This window comes from Notolabrus celidotus, chromosome 24 (assembly GCF_009762535.1).
Source record: "Notolabrus celidotus isolate fNotCel1 chromosome 24, fNotCel1.pri, whole genome shotgun sequence".
Taxonomy (NCBI): domain Eukaryota; kingdom Metazoa; phylum Chordata; class Actinopteri; order Labriformes; family Labridae; genus Notolabrus; species Notolabrus celidotus.
In genome coordinates, this window is record NC_048295.1 from 7,938,567 (window position 1) to 7,961,715 (window position 23,149).

The window sequence follows — 23,149 nt, forward strand, 5'->3', positions numbered from 1 at the left end:
GGATTCATTGACATAAATACAGATTACAGGCCGCTGTAGTTGCCTGAAACCAACCACACATATCAGCAGAATGGGCATTAAAGCTCAACTCCTCAGTGAACTGTACATCCTCCTCTGAAACCACACTGCTCTGTGCACCAGGCCGCACAAGGCTGCAGGAGTCGCAGAATTGTACCGATGAAAGGAGAGGATCAGAAAGAGGAAGTCAGCATGAACAGGGTGAACCACAGGTGCTGCTTGAAGAGTGATAAAAGCTGAAGTAAAGGTTCACAGACTGAAGACTGAAACAAGACTCAGAAATGCAGAGAGAGCTGTAGCACTCAGAAACATATGGTGTTAGCTTTAGCTGTTAAATCTGTTTTTTTTTAAAGCAGGGTCAGCACCTAAAAGAGTGGAAAACCCAAAATCTGAGATATCTCGCTGCTTTCAACCTGCAACTTTTTGCAGAAGCAAGACCACCCACCAAAACTCACTCCTCTCCTGCACTCTCGCCGCCCCTACTTTAAGGGGGAAACAGGTAGAGGTAGAAAGAGGAAGCAGCATGCAGCGAGAAAAGATTCAACCTCATCTTCAGCACTTCTGCTTTCTCGACCAAATAATGAAAAGCTCGGAGGAACGCTTCACATCAGGACCGTCTGCGACTGGGAGAAAGGTTTTATGATCGTTCCCATCATGAGGCCTCAAAGCTGCTGGACTCTGCTGCTTGTGTCCATCTTGGCAGCGCTGCTCCTCACCTTAAACGCTGACAGTAGGTTTTATTTTTGCATTTGGTGCTGTCTCAGTATTTGTGTAGTGTCGCCTTTCCTTCCTCTGAGGTTCAATCAGGTGTTTCCACTTGAAAGTCAGCTCCCAGATTCTTTGGTAGAGGTTGGTGGCCTGATTCCTGTAGAGGTCGTGACCCTTGTAAGCAGTCTTTTTACATGTAACAACAACAATGGCAGGTGAAAAGTATTAACAGTAGCAGATACAGACAGGTGATGTAGTTTTGAATCAATGAAGTGGGTAGAGAGACGCCTCCAAGAGGACTGGTTTGGTAGAAAAGTCAGATTCTCAGTCCACTGATCTACAGTCTACTCACTCGATGTTTCTTGTGTATTTGAAATGTTAAATCATTTGAGGGTTTCCTGTCCTGATATACGACCCTCCTTATTAAAGAAGCCCTGATTTGATTTCATCACTCTAAAAAACAAATATAGTCTTTAGTGTGACTTCATTTATCACCACTGACCTCAGAGGCTGTCATGTATTTATTTATAACTCTAATCTGTGGTCTCCACATACCAAACTCTGTGGTCTGAGGGCACAGAGTGTTATCTTATGTTTATTTGGTGACAATGATGGAAGATCTGGGCTTGTGACACTTGTGTGTAAAGTTTCCTTTTCATTGTTGCTTGTGTTGCTTTAGAACTCTTGGGCTTGTCCATGCAGTCGTTTTGATTCTGCTTTGTTTCCGTGTTCGTTTGTGTCTCTTCATGGTACCTTTGTGCCACTTTAAAGCTGTGCTTGTTCTCTTCACAGCTGTTTTATGTCTCTTTGTAATCATTAATCATTCTGCATGACTTTGTAGTTTTTAGTATCTTTTGATGGTTGTCTCTCGCCCTTGTCAAGCTGACTGTCTCTTTGTCGTTGTTTGTTTCTGGGTTATTTTTGTACCTCTGAAGTAGTTTTCTTTTCCTGAGTTGTTGCTTCGTGTCTCTATATAGTTGTTTTGCATATCTATGTCATACTTTTGTCTCTTTGTAGTTGTTAAACTTAAGTTGTAGTAAGTTATTTTGTCTTAGAAGTCTTTTGTTGTCCTCTTGTAGTGGTTTTGTTTCAAGTTGTTTAAAGTCTGTTGATTTTTTCGTCTTTTTCTGTTCCTTAGTTGTAGTATTGTGTTTCTGTGTAGTTTTAAAGTTTGTTTTGCATTTCTTTGTAGTTTTGTGTCTCTGTAGTTGGTTGTATCTTTTTAGAGGTGTTAGTTTTACTTTGTTTAAAGTCTCTTGGTAGCTTGAAAGTTTTTTGCATCTTTTGAAGTCATGTTTTGTTTCTTTGTAGTCTTTTGGGTCTCTTTGGGGTAATGTTCAGCTTTGTAGCAATCTTTCAGTGTGTCTAATAATCCCTTCGAGTAAGAGTGGGCCCTTTCAGTGATCCAGCCACGGAGGTACATGTTACAGCGTAGCACCTGTGCTTGCAGATTGTCTTGCACAGTCACTCTGGGTTAATTTTGTCTTTGTTAATACATTTGCAGATACCTTAAAACCAAATTAAAGTTATCATAGAAAGTAAAATGAATAAAGTTAAAGCTGGCTCGGAGCTCGTGAATGAGCTCTGCTTCGGCGTTAACAAGCAGAGGAAATGTGACATCTCCATTAACACTTGTGAGGTGTTAAACACGGAGTAAGTAAGTCTGCTGATTTGAAGATTCATGCAAATGTATACAAAGGTTATCAGGGTCTGTGAAAGTGAAGACACATGGGTTTGAAGTTCCCCCCTGAGACGACTCATGAGGGAGGGTCTCTCATTTCCTTCAACGACTCGGTCTCATGCAAATCATGTTTCCACCCATCACATTATGAAAACCCATCGACACTTATTCCACTCTCTTCATGTTTTTATCTTAACTTGTGCATTACATTTACTCATCTTTTTATGCAGTGTTTTCACATATAAGGGTCAGTTTTCACTTCTATGTTTTTTTCATGATCTTATTAAAAAGTATCAGATTTCTGTGTGACTCAAATATGAAATTGGAATCCTTTATCAACTCCCCAAAACCGCTGTCTTCAGGGTTTCTGCAGGTTTCTCAAATGGCATTAAAATTTAATAAAAAAGTCTAAAAGTTTAATTTCAAAAAGTAAATTTGTTTTAAGTCAGCTGTTTAAAAATACTCACCTGTTGAATCTAAAAGACAGCTTTCTTTTGACAGGAGGAAATAAGACCAAAAAACGTGCTTCAATGATAATGACAGGGCTACAAGGATGTACAAGGTTACTGACTGGGAAGCTCAATGACTTATTGTCGCCTTAAAGGCGATTAAAACCACACGTTTAATATGTGTTTGTTGATTCTTAAACCTGTTTATCTAATAACTTCCATCATCTGGGGTTACTTAATGCTAATTTTGACCTGGTAAATATTAAACGGCATTCAAAGGGTCTTTAAATTTCTTGGGTTTTGGGAACCTGCAGAAACCGTGTTGCTGTTGTTCACTGTTTAAAAGTTTGAGACTGGTTTCGATGCAATGACTGTATTTTAACTACAATAATCTTAAAGATTGGTGTTGCTTTTTTTCTCTCCTTGCAGGTAAGGATGAATGTGATGTTCAAGTGAAAGTACCCCGCAACACAAGGTACAACACTTTTCTCTGGGAAGACCTGAGGATTAACTGCACAGTTACATTCTGCAAGGATCCACCACCAGAAGTCTCCTGGTATAAAATTGAGCAAAATGACGTTCCTGTAAACTTCAGCGGGGGCAGTCGCTTTAGAGCAGAGTGGAAACGTTTGGAGCATTTAAAAGGAGTATCATTTTTGACTATTCAAAAAGTTGTCACAAATGACTCAGGTGTGTATCGATGTCAAAGTGGCTCAAGTGTTGGATATAACATCAACGTCTCTGTCAGTGGTGAGTGTGACTTTTCAGTCATTAAATATTTCTCCATCACCCACATGTAGCTCACATTTTAACTGCTTCCTCACAGTAAAGGTATATTAAGACTGAAACTTTGTGCTGTGTTATAGAACATGGCCGGCCTCACAATGCAACAGAAAATAATCACATGAGTAAGACCAGTTCATATTCCTCTTTTTCATTTGTATCTGGGTCTGTGTGTTGTGTCCTTTCAACACTGCCTCCCTTAATAAAACTGAAACACACAACACATTCATACTAAGTCAAACTTCCTCTCTGTCTGCAGACAGAACGGATTCAGATCCAGGGTGGATGGTAGATCTGTGGACGTACGGGTACATCGCTGCTGGGATCACAGCTTTTGTCATCATTGTGATAGTTATATCTGTTGCATCAATGCAAGGGTGTAAAGGCAAGATGTTTTCATGATAAAAGCTTTGAGTATTTCTAACTATAAGCCACGTTAATGGATGAAAATTTGACTAATTTGACCACATTTTCGTCACACAGGAAAATCAAAGAATGTGACACAAGAGGATAATCAGGTAAGACATGGAAACTTCTCAAACAGCTATCTCAACCAATTTTTTTCCATCAAACACCACCTGCAAACTCCTGTCTTTGGCTCTTTGCAGTATGCAGCAATCCCCATGGTCGAGCAACCCTTCCCAAACACCCTTGTCCATCCCTCGCCAAGAGGAAGCCCCTCTGTGCCGCTGTCTCAGGCATCAACCCGGAGGAAGAAGCCGCCCCACCAACCTAGTAGGTCGCCTGGGATGAGAGACAATGAGTGCGTTTACAGCAAGGTCAAAGGGGACAGACATCGACAGAGGAACACGGCGGACGAGGAGGGGGGTTCTGTTGTTTACGCCGCCCTCAACCATCAGGTCCCAGCGAGGGCTCCTGCTCGACCACGGAGGCAGATGGAGGAGACTTCAGAGTACGCGGCCATTCGTATTAAAGACCCGAACTGCTCTTAGACACTAAAGATGGGCACTTTGAACTAGTGCAGCCAAGAGGACACACAGTAACTCTCCCTCAGCTTGAGATGAGGACGCAAAAAACTAGAGCTGGACAGCTCAATCCCAACACATCTACCTGAGACTCCAAAGACTTTTGCAATGATGCTAACCCTTAATTTAGCATCTCCATACGATAAAGGCTCTGAAGCAGCGGCTGTAAACACAGAGTTCTGAAAATAAAGCCAATGTAGAAGTGCAAAAACTGCAGTTCCTCAAGTGTCCACTTGAGGCTGGCCCCAAAAGACAATGAAACCCCATTACAGCCCATTTTAAAGTACACCTCTAACACTTTACAGCCTGGGTCTCTTTACCTCATTTAGTTATTTGTGACGACTGTACATGGGGTGAATTTTTGTAAAAGTTCATCCACATTGATTACACTGTGGCTGATAATTCGGGTCAAGTTGACTAAGGCTTTGTCTGTGTTTGGTTCATTGGATGTCAAAGACACAGACAGGATGGGGAGTCAGACTTTGTGTAAAATACAGAATCAATCGAGCTATAAGAAGACGAAAGACTACAAACCACTCCACTGCAGCTTTGTAGAAACCAGACGCTGATCAAACTGAATGTAGTTCCACTTTTGGATTTGATGCCGTGAGTTCAAACTGTGATTTGATGCAGTTGTATGTGCACGACTTGAATTATATATATAGTAACATTATATCTGTTTACAGTAACGATTCCATGAGCGTGCACGTGAGTGATTTATTTGTTTTAAGACTGTAACAGCTTCAGCGTTTCAGAGGTCTTGATTGTGTTTCTTCCACTCAGATTAACAGAATGTACTCGTGACTTCACATTGTGTGCAATCAAACATCATAATGTAAGTGCTTGGTTTTGATTAAGAATATGTTACAACATATTACTGGCTAATGTATTTATTTAAAAGCCTCATGCTTGAGATGAGTGTGACTATCTTCACCACATGCTCTGTGGTGTGGGGATGAGGTAGTGCTGCACAAAGATACTGTTAACCAAAAAGCAGGAAGTCAAGTCGATCAGAACATTCAATGTACTATACCGAGCAGATCTAGACTAATAGTAGTTTTACGGAGCTGGACAGCTGGATCTTGAAGTTTTTCCAACATGAAACCAAAGTACTCCTCGTCCATCCTGTTTGTGTTCGTCTTGGCTGCACAACTCCTCACTATGGAAGCTGACAGTAAGTTTTTATTGTTTTATTTATCGTTGAGTCTCAGCCTGAAGACATCTATGTTACTGACGTTTCTCTGACCTGAGGTAGTTCTACGAATATGCTTCACAAAAGTTATGTTTCGCAGTGTCAAAGAATATAGAGACGGGGCAAGTTTCAAATGTACTTACAGCAGACACAACCAGAGATTCAACTGCGTAGCGTTTAGACTCAACAAGGAAATAAAGAAGCCATGACATGAAAGTGGTTGGAGCAAATATTTCATGAAATATACAGAAAGTAAAGGAGGGCTTAACAAGAACGGCTCTTAATCAATGAAAAGCTAGGTTGTTAAATGTCTTTGATGCATGATTTTTGTTCATACTTAAATCTTTGGTAGATCTTCATTGAGCAGCCACACCTCTTATCCACTCCCTTTAGGCAGTGATAATGACAAGATCTGTTTTCTTTGTTTTCTAAGCATTTAAGTGAACATTTTGACTACTTAATAGTGAAATCTCTGCGCGCAGAAAATCAATGCCTCTTGCCTTAAATTTAGCCTCTTCGCAGCACTTCCTGCTCAATCTTGCTTTTTAAAGCTGGCAAATCTTCAATCTCAATCATTGCTTTCGCCCTCACTCTTTGATATCAAAATAAACTTTAATATACGTTATTTTTATAGAATCTCACACCACAATTTAAGGTCACACAGAACACCTCAGCACCTTTACCCCATAGATACAACACATGACTTCCTGCCCTGAACTTTCCATGTGCTGACCACAGCTGCTGCAACATTTAAAAGAACAATGCATGCCACTTCTTTACTTCTTTACTGTAAATCTAAGATACCTTTCTATTATCAGCTGGTATCACTTTAGCTGCATTTGCATTGTTGATTGGTGTTGCTTTTTTTCTCTCTTTGCAGGTAAGGATGAATGTGATGTTCGAGTGAAAGTACCCCGCAACACAAGGTACAACACTTTTCTCTGGGAAGACCTGAGGATTAACTGCACGGTTACATTCTGCAAGGATCCACCACCAGAAGTCTCCTGGTATAAACTTGAGCAAGATGAGGTTCCTGTAAACTTCAGCAGGGGCAGTCGCTTTAGAGGAGAGTGGAAACGTTTGGAGCATTTAAAAGGAGTATCATTTTTGATTATTCAAAAAACTGTCACAAACGACTCAGGTGTGTATCGATGTCAAAGTGGCCCAAGTATTGGATATAACATCAACGTCTCTGTCAGTGGTGAGTGTGACTTTTCAGTCATTAAATATTTCTCCATCACCCACATGTAGCTCACATCTTAACTGCTGCTATATTAGGAGGTTCTAGACATTGAGGACATGATTTTGGCATATTGCAAATAATCTGTATGTATTTCAGAGAGGGTCCTAACAACCACCGACACATGGACGACTTCAGCAGCACCAGGTAAGAAAGCGTAATTCACCTCCTGACAGTAATACCAGGTTTCTTTTTAGCGTTAACATTTATACTGAGAGACACGTATTGTTTCACAGAGACAGCGCACACTGACGACTCTTTCCTGCCCTCTGTGTACCGCATTGTTGGAATCATGGTGTTTGTCATCATAGTGACAGCTGTGTACATTTCAGTGGAATCTAAGAGCAGAGGTGAAGATTGTTTTATATTTCATTACTTTTCAGCCACAAAATCACATCACAGGATATAAACTTTGTTTCTCTTTGTTTCTATTCAAGGGGTCAGCGATGCAGGACCATCCAGGGACGCACCAGACCCAGACGAAGAGCACTCCTATCATGCTTTGCCCATGGATCAGATCTATGAAAACACTCAGTAGTCTCCATGTCTGAATATCCAGCGGTCACTGATCTCTGTTTAGAATAAATTCATAAATATTAGACTGAACTCCGTTTTTGGTTGAGCTTTCATGCCTTTAAGATATATTCTTTTAATGTGGTCCATTTCTGTATAACAAGGCTTGTTGTTGTGAATAATAATCTTCCTGTTAAAAGTACTTGTGTGTGTGTTCTTGTAAAAGCTCTGATGATACAAGAAGTGAAATTTGTGACCCAAGAGACCACAGACTTTTACATCCAATGTGTATGAGTGTGTATGTGTGTGCAGATTTTAACACTTTTATGGGTAGGTACTTTTTCTTCCTCTAAAGGTGACAAAGTTTGTGCCCACATCCCCCCTAAGTCCCCCTTTTTTAAATGTTGTCAGTTGATTTATACTGGTGGGAGTTTCTACACCTCTGCTCTTGTTTCAACTTAATAGAAGTTTGTTTTTTGCAGTATCTGTTGTGCGTTTGGGAGCAGACAGACAGACAGACAGACGCAGTGAACAGGAAGCAAGATCAAACCACACGTCATAAAGACATATTTCTAAACATATTAAGACTAAAGACTAGATGTGTTAAAGTAAAGAGTATAAATTACAAACCTCTACAGGGGTGAGTGCAAATAGATAAATTAATTTTTGAATGAGGCTGCAAACATGTTTCATTCTCAGTGACGTCACCCTTTGGTTTTTGAGGAGAGAGGTTATGAAGCCCAACAATGGCTGTCTACTGACTCAATCTAACTTTTGGTCAACCTAGAAACAGAAACAGAGGCGGAGCTGAAGTGGGACTCATGCCTCCAGGTCAACAGCTACAACACGCCCTGGTTGAATCATGCAAATCTATGCATACCTCTCAGCTAAGTCAGGACCACTCTTGTGAAAGAATCTGATTTTGCATGCACTAAGTTTTATGTGGCGGTATTGCTTTGTTTTGGGAGCTCCCTGCCTTTCCATGTGCATACGTGGAATGCCAAAGCCTGAGGCGGGGAGAGCACACCTCCCCTCTTTTTTTGTGGATGCGTGAAAGCCAAGGCAGGACCACTCTCATAGAATTAAGTATTTGACAGCAAGTTATATTTGGGAGCTCCTTGCCCTGTAGAACTATATTCAGACAAGGCAGGGAGAGCAGCAGCAAAGTCATCTGGGTACAGAGCAGAGCGAGCATCAGTGACGATACTTATGTTAAGAGCAGATGATGTACTATGAGCCGAGGTCGACTTCGTGGCCTGCCTGAACTATACTAAATTTTTGATATGACTTCAAGAGGAGTTGAACATGTGAGTTGAAGGGGATTCCCAAGGTTTTGGATGCTGTCTCATGTGGACACTGTAGGAACTGCAGCTGGTGGTAAAAAGCCCAGTAACACTGACTTTCATTTTTATCTCCTCTAGCTATTCATTCACTGCTGTATGCCCACAATCTTCAACACTCATGCTGATGCGAATCTTCCACTCATTTCGTGTGAACACTTCACATAAACTAGAACAAGGGGCGAACAGATGAGTGTAAATCCCTACAAAACCACGGACATCTTTCAGAATGAGTCACATTAAGACGCTGAACCTACGGCACACGTTAGGAGCAGACAGACAGACAGACAGAGAGGGAGAAAACTTATTGTTCTTGTGAAGCACAGCACACCACTCGAGCATCTCTCTTCCACCCTGAATCCAGGAAATGACACCTTTCAGTTCAGACTGAAACCAGCTGAAAAGTGAAGAAAAGATGAACCAAACAGAAACCGCGAGCTCCTGATGTGAAATTTAGAAGCTGACTGTTTCAATGACTGAAAAGACATCCAAAGGTTCACAGAGAGAAAGACAACATTATTATTCAAATATCAAAAGCTAAAGGAATTAAAGCTGCGAGGATACTGATAACAGGAAAATGAAACCACTTTAAGCCGAGTTAAATATCTGCAATAACATCTCATGAAGTCATCGATTGTGGCCACAGAACTGTGACCACAACGATCACCTGATAGTCTTAGATCATCCGAGAACACATATTGTGTAAGCAGCTGCTGAGAGAGAAGCTGTGATAGCAGGGAGTCGGACGTAAACTGCAGGGTACATAAGGTGGGATGTGCTACCTCTGTGGTTTTGTGCTCAGAGCTGTCTTACAGTCCCACATGCCTGCACACTTTGGCACACGCAGAAAGTCTCACACCAACGCCCACCAACTAGAATGTTACACACACCGGTTCAGAGACTTGTTACTCATTTAAAGCTGCGACACGGATGCACTCAAACCTCATGCATCACCTGAGATTGGATGTTAATATCATAGCAGCTAGTTTTTTATTATCAAACTTAAGTGGAGAGAGAGTGTGCATAAAAAATGACGAGGGAATAAAACCTAAAAACTCTGACTTTTAAAAGAAAATGTCACAACAGCGCCATCCAGTGGCGTCAAAGCAGGACTACATCTAATAAAAGGTGACTGGTATCTGATTTTCTTAAAGTCTGTTATTGTTTCCGTTCAGTGTCGCTCCATGAACCTTTAAAGCCACACAGGGACAGAACAATAACGCTCTCCTGCTGCTTTTAGTGTTTATTTGAAGTCCCCTCGAGGTTAGCACACCGTTTCCTCCTGATAAGCCTCCATGTTTTTATTAATGCTCTAATTATTTGCTTTAATTATACCAGTGTGATTGATAATGATCAAAATAAATCTGTCAGTCAGAGCCTCTCAGTATAAAAGGAACTACTCACCCTTTCCGGTCTTTGTGAGGTCTGTGGAAACTGTGAAGAGAAATAAAAGTATTTATTTACATGATAAATGTTAGAGAAACAGCAACTGTAGAGTTTATTCTCAAAACAGGATGATGGAAAAATGTTAACAAAGCAGAGCATTTAATAAGAGAATTAGGTAACATCACATTTAATCACTCCAAGTTTTAAAGGACTTACTTTGACGACACGATCACGTTTGACACTGAAGAAATGATTATTAAATCAAAAGAAAACAGAAAGAGCAGGAAGACCGTCCAGCTTGTTTTTGACTTTAATAAAGGCATTTAATGACATGTAAACATAATAGTAACGTAATAGTCTTCATATACAGATATCTGACTTTGTAGAATAGTAGATGAGTTTAGTTTAACATTTGTGATACATTGTTAATAGAATAGAAGATTTTCTAAGAGTTTAAATACACTGTACAAAGCCAGAAGGCCTACATTAATATTTTCTAACACTACTTTAACACTGACATCCCCTTCAGTTTTAGATGCAAACAAACGCACCCACACGTATGGACACGCTCCAGATTTCCACACACATACATTTGCCGTCTCATCCACGCAGGAACAGTTTGGGCGGTGTGATCCACCCGTGACACGGAGGTTACAGGTTGACCACCGACAACGCAGCAGCTATAAATAATAAACCTTTCAGTCTCTCCCACCAGGAGCATACTTTACGTCTGAGTCAGAGCCGGGCGGGGTCACTTAAAAGTCTGATTTCAGCCTCAATCCTTGGTTTTAAATATACCGTTACTTGAAGGTCTACTCAGATATATCTCTGTCTCTGTTTGAAAACCACAAAAAAAGGGTTGTAGGTGACGCAACTTTCTGTGATAATTATACGTCTAAATATGCAACCAGTCTCATTCAAGAAAATGTAAATCCAAAGTGTCAGATCTCCTAAGTTTAAGTGACTATGTATGTAAAACACAACAGAAGAACAGCATCAGAGCTTTCCTGATGAGAGTGATGGAGGAAAAACAGCCGCTGTGTGAATAAAGTGAATGCAGATGTACAACAAAGACATCATCAATAATCAAGAACCTAGTGTTATCTGTGTCATGAAGTAATCTGGTTTTAGTTCTGTTTACTTTGTGGGAAAAAGACAAGAGAAGTCCGTGTTTGCACTTGTTGTGTCGTCACAGTTTGTGGGAGCAGAACCTGCAGGGTTGGCTCGGCTCTGTGAAAGCTCTGTTCCCTCCGGCTGCACGCTGAGCTGGAGGGCACGGGGCTGAGCAGCTAGGTCAGGCTCTGGGCTCGGCTGGACTTGTATCAAAGCAGCAGCAGCGACGCCGGCCTCCAAATCAGTCTGCGCGGAAAGAGGGAGAGTGAGAGAGTTTGTCAGTCAGGGTTGTCCAAGATAAATTTCCACATTTTAGACTGTTTTTTTTGCTCCAAACACGCAAATCAAATCCTTCCTCAGGAGTCAGCGTGTCCTGTCAGGGTGTGACACCCTTATCCTGAGTTGGCACCTCTGGAGACCTTGTCATCAAAATGGTTGAGAGATGTTTTCCCAATCTGAGACTTTAAAGGCTAGTGCTTTTATTTAGAAGGGCTGGTGGAAAAGATTGGCAAGGGTAACACGCTTCTTTCACCAATTGTATGCAGGAGGTAAACAGTTCATGCAGGAGTCACCCACTTCATTTATCATAGCACATTTAATCATACACTGTAAAATTAACAGTTAACTTTTTCGGCCCCAGTAAGATTAATTTTAAACTCTGTGTTTTCCTTCTCTAAGCAGCCTTCTTTGTCTTGGCAGGAACGCTGAAGAATGTGTGTTTTCAGGAAAAAAATGTCACAACGTCATGGGCAGAGGTTGCGTTTCCTTGTTATACATCAACAAGAATGCCAAGACAAACACAGCGTGCACATACACGTCTGAGAGCCCCCAAAACACCCACTCTGATTCCAAAAAGACTGCTACATGATAAAAAAAAAACGTTGCAGGAATTTCAGAGCTATAATTTAGTGCCTGCCACACCTTAATGTGTGTGGCAGTAATGGGAGCTATATGGAGTGAACTCTATAGTTGGTCAACATAGGTCAAGTAAGCTGTGTTTGATAAAAACACTGAAAATCAATGTTAAAGCTCAAGCTCCTTAACTGCATTATTTCTAATGTCCAGCCAGGGAAACACTGATTTTTGCAATAGATGCCTGTGAGAAAACACCTCTCTTTGGTCTTAACTTTAACTTTCAGACTGTCTGAATTCAGCTTGATACTCATTTTGCAAACAAACCTAGCACTGCCATATTTTAAGTTGTAAGACGAGACAAACTGTAGACGTTTAAGGGAAAGCTGTGCAAGACGAGTTGATCTTTGTTAGCCTGAATATTAGTTAGAAGGTGATCTAAGCAAATGGGTGGGATGTTTCTCAAAGAAAAACAAGACAGTCAGGCGATAATGTTTTTCCTCTCTGGTAGACATTGCCACTGATCCCCCCCCCACCCCGAGTGGGCATTGGTTCTTTGTCTCTCGTCTGATTCAGTTTTGTAGAGCAGCCTGCAGCACGTGCCACCGTATCAACTGTGCTGTTTGCTTTTCTTTGAATGTATCATGAATGTCCTACCTCTAATCTCTAAGGAACAATCAGTTGTACCCTCAGTTCTTCCCTCATGATTCAAGTCTCTGACCGGATGTGGTCACTCCCCTGCACTTCCTGTGGTGTTTCACATTAAAAGGTGCCACTGAAAACATTTACTTTCATGAGTAAAAGGCTCTTATCTGTGGTCAACCTCCCTTCTTGCTACTGTGCCAACATCAAACCCTATAGCCTGTACATCTCCACAGGCCACACCAAAGAAATCATGGAAACACGGACCCAAATAGACCGGCGGCATTTTACTGGAAGGACCTCAGGCCTTGGTCCAACTTCCCAGCCGTGATTGATTGAAGCAGGCAGAGTCTGTATTACGCCCACTGATTCAGAAAGAGCCACAAAAGCCTTTGTGGGCAGCTCGGGGTTCAGCTCCAACCGCAGACATCAAAACTTTTCAAGCCGTTCACAGTGGGCTTGCAGCAGAGCACAGCAGACACACTTTAAATTATGTTTCAGTTTAGGTTAATGTATTGGTCTTGATTTTTCACTTAAGGCCCAAAACAAACACAAAAAACTGCCAAATTTAGACGCAAAGTTTTTCTATGAGGAGCTTCTGCTTTCGTGTTTTACTTCAATGGCTTGAGAGAGATAAAGGTGATGTGGCTTGTTGTCATGCACTACTTAGGAATAAGAACATTTGAATCGAGTTGTGACGGAATATGTTGACCTGCTTGACTATAATTTCAGACTTCAAGAAGCAGATTTGCTGAGGCTTAAATGTGTGACACAATGCTATAATGCTCTACTACCCCGATGTAAACCAGCACAGATGATAGTGCATCAAGTTTGTCAGCAGGTTGATCTAAAAAATGGAGATAAAGTTTCAGGCTGTGTGGTTAAACTGGCAATACATTACCACAATTATATTATGCACGTTCTGTGAGATCATCAATTTGTGTGACAGAACATGAAGCGGTCTTACAAAGATGCAACAATCGCTCCAAATAAGGACTTGAGACACTTTGCATCACCGCTCCTTCCCTGAAACTACAGTCTGAATCACATCACAGTAAAAGTTCCTGGCACAGTTCAGTCCAAGCCTGGAAATTACAGTATGTGTGTGTCTGTACAGTCCAGTGTAAGAGGGGGTGTTGTTATCAACTGGGCAGGTTTTCAACTTCAGCCTCTGCTCCCTCCTCCTTCAGGCCTCCTAATGTCCGCCCGAGTTTCTCCGCCATCAGAGGGATTAAACAGAGAAAAGAGGGTCTTTTCTTCTGGCTGCTCGCTCAAGACAATCAGCACAACCACTTGTTATTCTGCTCACGGAGCAAGAAGTTGGAAAAGAAGGAAGGACTTCCAAAGAAATGTGGAAAGTCTGGAGCAAACTGGAGCTTTTGTTTTCAAGAAAATCTATTTTTGTCGTGACCCAGCTGCGAGCTATTCCAAGACATCTCACACTGAGTTTTGGCCGCAGATACTTGAGCAAGATCTGGTCACAATGTAACGCTATCAATCAAGTCCGGCTGTTTGCAAGAGAGTCAAAGATCTGTAGGAGGATTTAGGAAATCATGGGCGAGATTTGTTTGATGCCAATGTTGGTTTTCGGAACTTGACATAACAAAGATTAAGGCGTGTGTCAATGGGTTTCCATCTTTGAGACAGCAGGAAATGAGTGACCTCTGCGTTATCGCACAAGGAAATCAAGTCAAGAAAGGAAAAGGAAACTTGCATGTGTTTAATCATTAGGATTTATCCAGTGACTTTGGTTTGCCAAAGCTAAATTCTACATTACCAAATCGAGAGGAGCCCTGGGATCGCCGTGACCCTGAAACATCAGCGCCCACTTTTGTTTTTCCTCCTCCAGGACTTTTGTTTGGCCGGCAGCAACAGCACCAACGTCAGCCAAGGCTTCTGTCATTGCTGTGATAAGTTTGCCGTTCCCCGCCTCTCCTCGGTGGCGAGGATATTTATGATAACCGGGAAATGGGCGGCGGGCCACACGCCACATTACACTGGCACCACGCTGTTCCTGTGACACTCTGAGAGAATCATGGGAAAGATGTTAACAGGTCAAGGGAGTGTCTGTGACACATGACTGAGTGTCCACTCTGACACCTCTGTGTGGAAAGTAGCTTTGAGGCGTGTTTGTTGACCTTCAGAGTTTTCAGGGAAACTGGTGAGGCATGTGTTGGCTTGATGACGTTCTTGTTCACTCTCACTTTACCAACGTGCACCTTCACCACATTCACTTCCTCTGTGGTTCTGCATTTCCCAAGATGAGAGACAGCACAGAATATCTTTTATTTTTGCTTTTAAAGCGAGTTGTCCAAGTATTGCCAGTGAGAACTCCACGATGAGGGCTCTGGACTCTGGTTTACTGAATGCCAGAGGACCCTGATACTCATCCCAGCAACAAGTCAGCTGCTGGACAGCACTGTAAAACCATCAGGCCTGGATTGACCCTCTGTGCCTGTCGCCAGTTTGTGTTGTTGGTGTTGTCTGGCTCCACCAATTATCATTTAAACGAGATAACTGATTAAGTATAGCTCAGATAAATGAATAAATAACCTTCTGTGGGTATCTTGACCCCTTTGGAGCTGCAGGATCACAGCTCAATCCAAGCACTAGCTTACATTACATTTATCTTTAAAGTGATAAGGCAAATACTCACTTATTAACACACCCAGCAGATAAAAAGTAGCATTACAATCCATTTGTGTCCCCCCAAAACAAGGTAGCTCCAATTTTTCTGTATTTGAACTCTGTTTTGGGTCTCCTCCAACTCTAGAGGAAAATATAGTTGTTTTTTTTGGCTTTTAGGTGCCCAACTTAGTTGCTAAATTTGTCCAGTTTTTGCAGCTTTGTTGCAAATTATAGTAACTTGAGCCATAAGAGTGAAACAAAACCAAGTTACGGGTAGAAGGAGCTGACAATCGCTCAATTTCCTTGTGAAGTTAAGTGAAACCACAGAGACAGTTATCTTTGTTGTTGTCGCCTCTAAGCATTGTCTACAGGAGCATCAGACACAACTTTAGAAAGCAAAAGTCATCTCTGTCTTTGCTCAAGTCTCATGAGACTCATGAACTCCCAGGATGTTTCCCCGTTCACCAGAAGAACCGTGAACACTTTATCATAATCACTACGATGACAAGGCACTCGAGACTGGGCAAAGATGAGATCCTGTAATAAAGAAAAGCCTGTTTTATCTTTGTCTGTTGTTTTTTTTAGAGCTTCCCCAGAAAACCTCAGACTTCTGTTTTAACTCTGAATCAGTTAGGATCAACATTACGGCACAAAACGCTTCCTATTCACATTCTTTGTTTTTTCCTGAGCTACTGGAAGCTGGAAAGGGACGAAAAGGGAAATCCAAGTATGTTTGATGACTGCTCTTATTTGCTTTTACAACGTTGCACATCCCAGAACTCCTCCGGAAACCCATGAGAGTAAAGACGTGACTTACAGCCAGTTCAGACATCGTGTGTTCACCAGTTTTAGGTGGATTCAATTCAATGACACCTCAACAAACATGGACAGAAACAGCAACTGGGTTCTGCTCGGTCATTACGGATGATGAGGAGTGAACTTAAGGCTTCAAGTTTGGACTCACCGTCTGTACAGATGAAGCACTTGCAGAGACACACACACAGGCAGAGGAGGAGGATGGCGACCACACCGCACACTGAGAGGAGGATGACCATGGCAGGACCCACTGAGGCACAAAAACACACACTTTTTTAAAATGACATCCTTTAAAATGTCAGGTGACCAGAATAAGGACTGAATGCTGTGACAGTACAGGATTCAAGATGCCATCAAAACAGCCATAATTACTTAAGACTGAAATAGCAGTGAGGAAAACAAAAGGCGTCTTTCTGCTGCACCTCAGAGGCCAAAAATGTGGAGTAGAACTATTTTTAACCTTTTGAGACAACACAGGAAACATTCTGTATGTTTCTTCCCTCACTGCAACTCACACTCATTTATCTACATAAAATCTACTACGCTGCTGTAACATCTGACAGCTCATCATTACACTTTCAATCCTAAAACGTCAATCAGAATGAGCTTCTCACCATTTGTGTTCAGGAAAATTGTCTGAGGTTTCTCCAGACCCGGATGATGCACGATGCACTTGACGGACCAATCGCTGAGCAGCCCAGGTTGGAACTGCAGCGTGCTCGTCACGACCGTCGTGCCGTCGCCCTGCTCTGTAGAAGAAGACACGGGCGGCCCGAGGGTTTTGTTTTCCCCGCCGACGTCCCATGTGATCTCTGCGGCTGGCCGGGACTGAGCCGAGCAGTTGGCTTCAGTGAATCCTGAGGACGAGGTCACGTGGCTCACCTCTGGTTTGGGTAAAACTGAAGAAATAAATATAAGTTAATAAGTTATTATGTCTTATGTGTTTCATCTGGCTGTGTTTCATCTTCATGATACTGCTGGCAGATTGTTTTTAATCGTGGCCTGCCAATCAAATCAAACAGAGAGCAAAGGCTTGTTCCTCTGCCTCTATAATGGACACGGAGAGACATCGCATGTCAATCTCTGCGCCGAGGACAACAATGACACAAGTTGTTCTCCGACGGGCCGCCAGAAAACAGAAGCAAAGCGGCTTTTAGTGACTCTGTGTGGCTGTGTGTGTGTGTCTGAATCTCTGCTCCGTCTGATTGGACAAAGCTTGTTTAGCAGAGCAAGGAGACCACACACGCACACACACACACACACACACACACACACACACACACACACACACACACACACACACACAAACTGAGGGCCTTGTGTCTCGGGAAACAGTGAGGCACTCATCCCCTGGGCTTCCTCCCAAATTAATCACCACTTTCCTCTTGGTGACACCCCCTCCCTCCCTCTGCTCGCATTATCACTCCAAAAACACACACACACGAAGGAGATCAACAAGCATTCAGAGTCCTGGAATGGTAGCTCAAAGCCGAGGCGAGGCGCACTCTTGACTTTGTGGTTTGCACCTCGGTGGTGGGAAAAATGGTCCGGGGTTAAGTGCTGTCCCGGGACATGAAGCGGCGTCACAAAAGCAGGTCAGCACAGTAGTTTAATGACCAGAATAACTCTCACCTCAGGGCCGCCGGTGGTTTGTTTGCACACCGCGCTTCCTTTTCCTGCTATGGGAGGCACACACAATCACTTTTCCTCTCAGCCCTGCTATATATCTCTATTGTGAATGCACACGGTCCTGTCGCTGGCCCAGCAATAGAGGAATGAAATGACCTTGAACCTGTCTTTATTAAGGCTAATCTAGAGACTGATTGAGGCTATACTTGAGCCTCAACATCTGGTAAACAAAAACAAAGGTAACATATGAATAAGCGCCACCCGGGAGGGTTGTATTTGCTATTTGTGCTAGTTTATGCATCATTAGCACGACTTAGTTTGGACTGTCCTGAATCATTTTTAACATTTTTCAAACTATAACAAATAACCCACCAGTTTGCACCACTTTCACGACAGAGTAAAAATGTATGGATGTAATATTAAAGCTCCTATGAGGAACTACTTGGATTGTGTGATTTTGGCGCCCCCTGTGGACAAAGTGGTACGTCTCATCTCTTTGCTGACTGACAGATACAAGTAGAAAATTCCAAACAAGCAAATGTATCACTCATTACAAATATTTGCTTTTAAAAATGTAAACAAGGCTGTTTATTGAGGCTACTGTTAATTGCCTTATCTGACACCTACCCCCTGGCAGTGAAAGTAATCACCCATAGATTGAATCCTGTTGTTAAAGGTCTTGTTTGCTCTTTTGGGGGTCATAAAGAAGCATTCAAAAACTCCTTACAGTAGCTTTAATGTGGTTTTGGTGGAGTTTTGTCTCATAAGAGAGAGTTACTCAACTGGCATTACCCAAGTGCATCGGCTTGGATTAGGACACTGAATCAGAAATAATTTCTGAGGAGCTTTAAAGAGAGAATATGTCTCAGACAGGGCAGGTGACAGATGCATTATTAAAGGAGTAGGAGTGTTTAAAGAGACAGTTAAAAGACTCAAATACAAGACCTCTCCACCTCTATTGTAATAATACTGCATCTGGCTCATAACCTTAACTCAACAGAAGTTTAATAAACTCCATTTTACAAGCCTGAGAGGGTTGTGACAGATTGACTGACATCAATTGAACAATTTAGCTCCGCTGACATGTTTACAGCCTGATTCAAAGGAAAATCTTGGCCTCAATATTTAATTTTCTACCCTACATCTCATCTGTGTTGATGAAGTGAAGGCTGAGGGTAATAAAAAGGCTTATAAGGGGTTCTGCTGGTTGCTGTTTCTAGATCAGCAGGGACAAGGAATAGGGTGGTGCTCACCATACACAGAGAGGCAGGTGGTGGAGCTCTTGGTCCCCTCTGGATACGTGTGAAAGTCACAGGTGTAGCACGCCTCATCCTCCGTCTTCACCTCCTGGATGGTCAGCTGAGAGTCCCCAAAAGTCCCAGTCAAACTAACCCGACCCTGAAACTGCCCCACCACACTGTGGATGCTCCTCCTGGCGTGATAGGCGACGGTCGTGGTGTCGCCCTGCTCGGCCGTCTTCTTCCACAGCACCTGGTGCACCTTCTCAGGGAGGCTGTACCAGCAGGAGAGGGTGGCGGACTTCCCGTGCACAGCCGTCTTGTTGCCCTCGTGGCGGACTTTACCTGCAACAGGAGGAGGAAGAATGACTCAATGTGTCACTGTGGTGTTTGTGTCTGTTTGTGTGCAGGTGCCACAGCAACAGGAGCAGTCTGGGAATAATAAACAGGGTTGGTTGCCAATTAAAAAGTAGAAGAGGAAGTTCCAAGGCTAGCCGGGTGAGTGTGCGGACACCCCTGCTGGTTCTGGAGCTCAGACCTTTGCCTACTTCTTCCTGTCTTAGAGGAGGTCTGGGGAGGAAAACAAGCAACTGTCTGACCTTAATCAGGATGTGCTGTGTGGAGACTTTGTGGAAAACATGAACAAAAGTGCAAATGTTAGGCACTTAAAAATGCTTATTGGGGAACGTTTTTCTTGATGAAATCAGGGGCGGGGAACAGAAACAGAAAAGCAGTCAGGTTTATCATCATGAGACAGATTTTCAGAGATGCTTCATGATTGAAAACATGAAAAACATGACAAATTGTGGATCAGGTGTTAGGTTATGTATCTTACCACACCATAGATGTTTGCAAAAAAGAAATACAAGGAAATAAAACCAAGACAACCCCAACTACTTCAAACCCAGACTCACCAGTGACGCTCACACACGTCCTGGCGTCCTCTGAGCCGGTGGGGAAGACGTCAAACGCGCAGTGGTAGCATCCCTCATGACTAGGCCCCACCCTCCCGATGGTGATGCTGGAGGCGTCATTGCCGGAGCTGGTGAGCTGCACGCCGGGGTCCTGGATGCTGACACGCACCGGCACACTTGGCTCATACGCCAGCAGGACCTTCTTGTGCTTGTTGACCCAGCGGACCTGCCGTACTGTTTCACCAGGGTTCAGGGTGATGTCGCAGCTGAGCGTGAGGGGAACACCGACCTCGACTGTTAGACTGGCGGGAGCTGTGACCAGACCTGAGTCCAGAAATGAGTTTTAATGATGCAGCTCAAACTGTGACAGCGTAAATCAAGATTTAGGGGGTTGAATGGAACATACCATGTGTCCTGTGAACTGCCATCCCTCCTATCCAGAGCAGCAGACACAGACTCAGCACAGGTCCACACATCGCACACTTAAGCAGGGTTACAAACTCACACGCTGACCCACTCTCACATCCAGGCTGCAGCTGCAAACACAAACAGTGTCAGAGCACTGAGTCGGCTTCAACCACAAACCTCAAACTAGCCTGTGGCTTCACTGGACTGAGAAAAAAAACAAAACACAGCGACTGAGTGATGCAGACCTACTGAGCTGTCAGCCGTCCAGTGTTGTGACTTGTTTGGGTGTTGTTGTTGGTCAGCACAGTTGTGGCTGCATCTTCCTGGCACACTGTCTGCTGTAATGAGAGGGCCAGAGGATGACATGAGCAGTGACAGCATTACAAAGATTACACTCTTGGCTCAGCAGGGGAGGGGAAACACGAAAATCCTTATGAAAAACTCATCACTTTGGGACTTATGAGTGAGTCGAGGGTGTTTCTGATTTAAGGAGTGTTACCTGAGGTGTAGTGGAGGTTTTTTTTAATGTTAACGTGCAGCACGGAAACCTCGCCCAATTAAATCTGCACTCATCCTGCAGCAAAACAAGCTGCTGCTCCTTTGAAGCCTCCACAAAAAGATTTCAACATAGATCCCAGAAAACTAATTACAGTCGCCAGATGATGCTGCAAGAGATGATGAGGTATTAGTCATTAAGGTGAGTTTGTAGGCAGGTAATCTCAGGGTGTGTGTTTGCAGAGTAAAGCCCAGCACTGGTTGACTCATATCATTAAATTGTGATGCTACTTTAAAAGTCCGTCCAGATGACCTCTGAATATACTGGAAACACGGTTTAGAAGATCTGCAGGGAACAGGGATGAAAGCTGGACTTGCTGGGCAAGAGAAACCAGTCTAAACCACAACACACACCGGGTCCAGACCTCAGAGATTTATGGGTGTTATTTGCTCTTTTACAGCGCCAACTCATCTGACTTCAAACATGCAGCCTGCTCCTGTTGGGCAGCAGTGAAACCACTTTTCCACTACGAACACAATGTCTGACAAAACTACAACACAACAAACCCTCTCACACTGAGGCCTTTTAATCCATAATATAAACTCCAACATAATCTTTAAGATGTTGGTGTATGTATTCAAATTATTACTTTTAAAGGAAAGCTTGTTATCTCATATTCAAAGGATTGAGACCAGACGGGACACCTGCGCCCAGATGTGCATTAAACCTTCTTACCACCACAGCTGGTTCTATCCCAGAAGACAGATGTTATTTGAAATTTCTTAAACAGAACACTGAGAGGAAAATTGTTAAAATTTATGACCTCTGCCACATTTATGTTATTTCAAAGTGAAAAGCTTTTCTTGACATATATTTAAGCCAATTAAGAGGGCATAAATCTTTCTTCTTGCAGGTTTTAATACATGAAGATGATAAAAAAAAAAATTGATAACATGCTTTACAGATATAACAAAGCGTACAATTTAACCCAAACATTTAGATATAAAACTTGCATTCCTTCAAATTCTGTCTTATTTTGAGAGGTTAAAGTCTCTCTTCTGGCAGGTTTACCACATGTTAACAAATACAATGTGCATTTTATCCAAACTTAAAAGAAGTTAATCTGTCAGTTTTGACACACAATTTTCCTCTTAGCATGTTTGCCACAGAGCAATCATGAAAACAAATGAAATGCATTTGAAATACGGCAATGTAGGACGATATTGCATTAAAATAATGAGGGGAATGGGTTTTTACTAGTTTAAGGCTAATTTAAGGGGTTGAAAATCCTTCTCTGTGCAGTTTAAACATACAGATAATTTTTACAAATGATACAATGATTTGCAAATGTAGAAAAGTGCACATTTTCACCTAAGTGTGCATGAAGAATGTTTTTTTTTCACAAATTAGAGCTTACTCTGGGATGAAAATCTGTCATTTTGCATGTTTACCACAAAGAAATATTAAATGCATAAACTTCTAAAGAGAATAATGAGGCGGGGATTATATTTGTAGATCAATAACGATCATGAGAGTCGTTTTCTTTGCAAGTTAACTCAGAAGTTATAAAATACCGACCTAATGTTTACCAAATAAACACATTAAATCACACGCAATGTATTTCTGACAAAATGCATGCAAGAAAAGTAAAGTTAAAGGCTTTTAAAATGAGTAATATTAACAGTTATTGTGGAATGGAAACGTTCTTTCTGCTATTTACAGATGAAAACATGCATCTTCACTGTCAATATAATGTTTTTGGACTTTCCTTAATTAATTAATCAATGCAAAAACTTTTAAAATCACGAGTTATTTCGATTTCAACTCGTTGGGCTCCTTTATAAAACACAAAGTGTTCAGACTTACCCGCTGACAGATGTTAATGAAGTACAGTTTCAGTCCTGGTGTTTAAAAAGCTCCCGGTGCTACAGGTGAGGAGAAACTGGAGCGCACTTATCCATGTTTCAAACATTTAACAGAGAAGGAGGTGTATCGAGATCCTGCCTCTTGATTTTCACTCCCACTTCATCCTGCTCACACCTCCTCCACTCTTCTTCTGCGCATGTGCGACACCTAGAGGCCAGTGTGTGTAACTGCAGCTACAAATCACTGCAGTG

The 23,149-nt window shown here is 42.3% G+C and overlaps 3 protein-coding genes across 8 annotated transcripts; 2 read left to right on the forward strand and 1 right to left on the reverse strand.

Annotated features, from left to right (window-relative positions):
- Window positions 1–557: 557 nt before the first annotated feature.
- LOC117808059 (B- and T-lymphocyte attenuator-like) lies at window positions 558–5,499 on the forward strand. The gene is made up of 5 exons (XM_034677498.1): window positions 558–748; window positions 3,286–3,606; window positions 3,899–4,024; window positions 4,123–4,157; window positions 4,248–5,499. The coding sequence occupies exons 1-5, from the start codon at window positions 658–660 to the stop codon at window positions 4,590–4,592; spliced, it is 918 nt and encodes a 305-aa protein (XP_034533389.1). The 5' UTR covers window positions 558–657; the 3' UTR covers window positions 4,593–5,499.
- A 107-nt stretch (window positions 5,500–5,606) lies between these two features.
- On the forward strand, window positions 5,607–7,772 carry LOC117808060 (B- and T-lymphocyte attenuator-like). The gene is made up of 5 exons (XM_034677500.1): window positions 5,607–5,799; window positions 6,698–7,018; window positions 7,157–7,204; window positions 7,294–7,407; window positions 7,495–7,772. Exons 1-5 carry the CDS (start codon window positions 5,724–5,726, stop codon window positions 7,593–7,595), a joined length of 660 nt encoding a protein of 219 aa, XP_034533391.1. The 5' UTR covers window positions 5,607–5,723; the 3' UTR covers window positions 7,596–7,772.
- Window positions 7,773–10,325: 2,553 nt separating this feature from the next.
- Window positions 10,326–23,074, reverse strand: LOC117808185 (OX-2 membrane glycoprotein-like). 6 transcript variants are annotated; one of them, XR_004630180.1, is made up of 9 exons: window positions 22,899–23,073; window positions 20,782–20,874; window positions 20,535–20,664; window positions 20,129–20,452; window positions 19,230–19,559; window positions 16,962–17,246; window positions 16,496–16,597; window positions 11,508–11,655; window positions 10,326–10,344 (listed from the first exon to the last, which is right to left on the reverse strand). XR_004630180.1 is itself a non-coding variant. In XM_034677753.1 (8 exons), exons 3-8 carry the CDS (start codon window positions 20,602–20,604, stop codon window positions 11,651–11,653), a joined length of 1,116 nt encoding a protein of 371 aa, XP_034533644.1. In that variant the 5' UTR covers window positions 20,605–20,664; window positions 20,786–20,874; window positions 22,899–23,074; the 3' UTR covers window positions 10,591–11,650. The 6 variants fall into 6 exon arrangements, 5 of the variants coding, with proteins under 5 accessions (XP_034533644.1, XP_034533643.1, XP_034533648.1 ...); XM_034677753.1 differs by lacking the exon at window positions 10,326–10,344 and having other exon boundaries at window positions 10,591–11,655; window positions 20,786–20,874; window positions 22,899–23,074; XM_034677752.1 differs by lacking the exon at window positions 10,326–10,344 and having other exon boundaries at window positions 10,591–11,655; window positions 22,899–23,074.
- Between the last annotated feature and the right edge of the window lie 75 nt (window positions 23,075–23,149).

Coding starts and splice junctions, on each gene's coding strand:
- LOC117808060 (XM_034677500.1), top strand. CDS start 5,724: ATGAAACCAAAGTACTCCTCGTCCATCCTGTTTGTGTTCGTCTTGGCT. Junction 5,800..6,697: donor CCTCACTATGGAAGCTGACA/GTAAGTTTTTAT, acceptor CTCTCTTTGCAG/GTAAGGATGAATGTGATGTT. Junction 7,019..7,156: donor CATCAACGTCTCTGTCAGTG/GTGAGTGTGACT, acceptor TATGTATTTCAG/AGAGGGTCCTAACAACCACC.
- LOC117808185 (XM_034677753.1), bottom strand. CDS start 20,604: ATGTGTGGACCTGTGCTGAGTCTGTGTCTGCTGCTCTGGATAGGAGGG. Junction 20,453..20,534: donor GGCAGTTCACAGGACACATG/GTATGTTCCATT, acceptor TTCTGGACTCAG/GTCTGGTCACAGCTCCCGCC. Junction 16,598..16,961: donor AATTTTCCTGAACACAAATG/GTGAGAAGCTCA, acceptor TTTGTGCCTCAG/TGGGTCCTGCCATGGTCATC.
- LOC117808059 (XM_034677498.1), top strand. CDS start 658: ATGATCGTTCCCATCATGAGGCCTCAAAGCTGCTGGACTCTGCTGCTT. Junction 749..3,285: donor CCTCACCTTAAACGCTGACA/GTAGGTTTTATT, acceptor CTCTCCTTGCAG/GTAAGGATGAATGTGATGTT. Junction 3,607..3,898: donor CATCAACGTCTCTGTCAGTG/GTGAGTGTGACT, acceptor CTCTGTCTGCAG/ACAGAACGGATTCAGATCCA.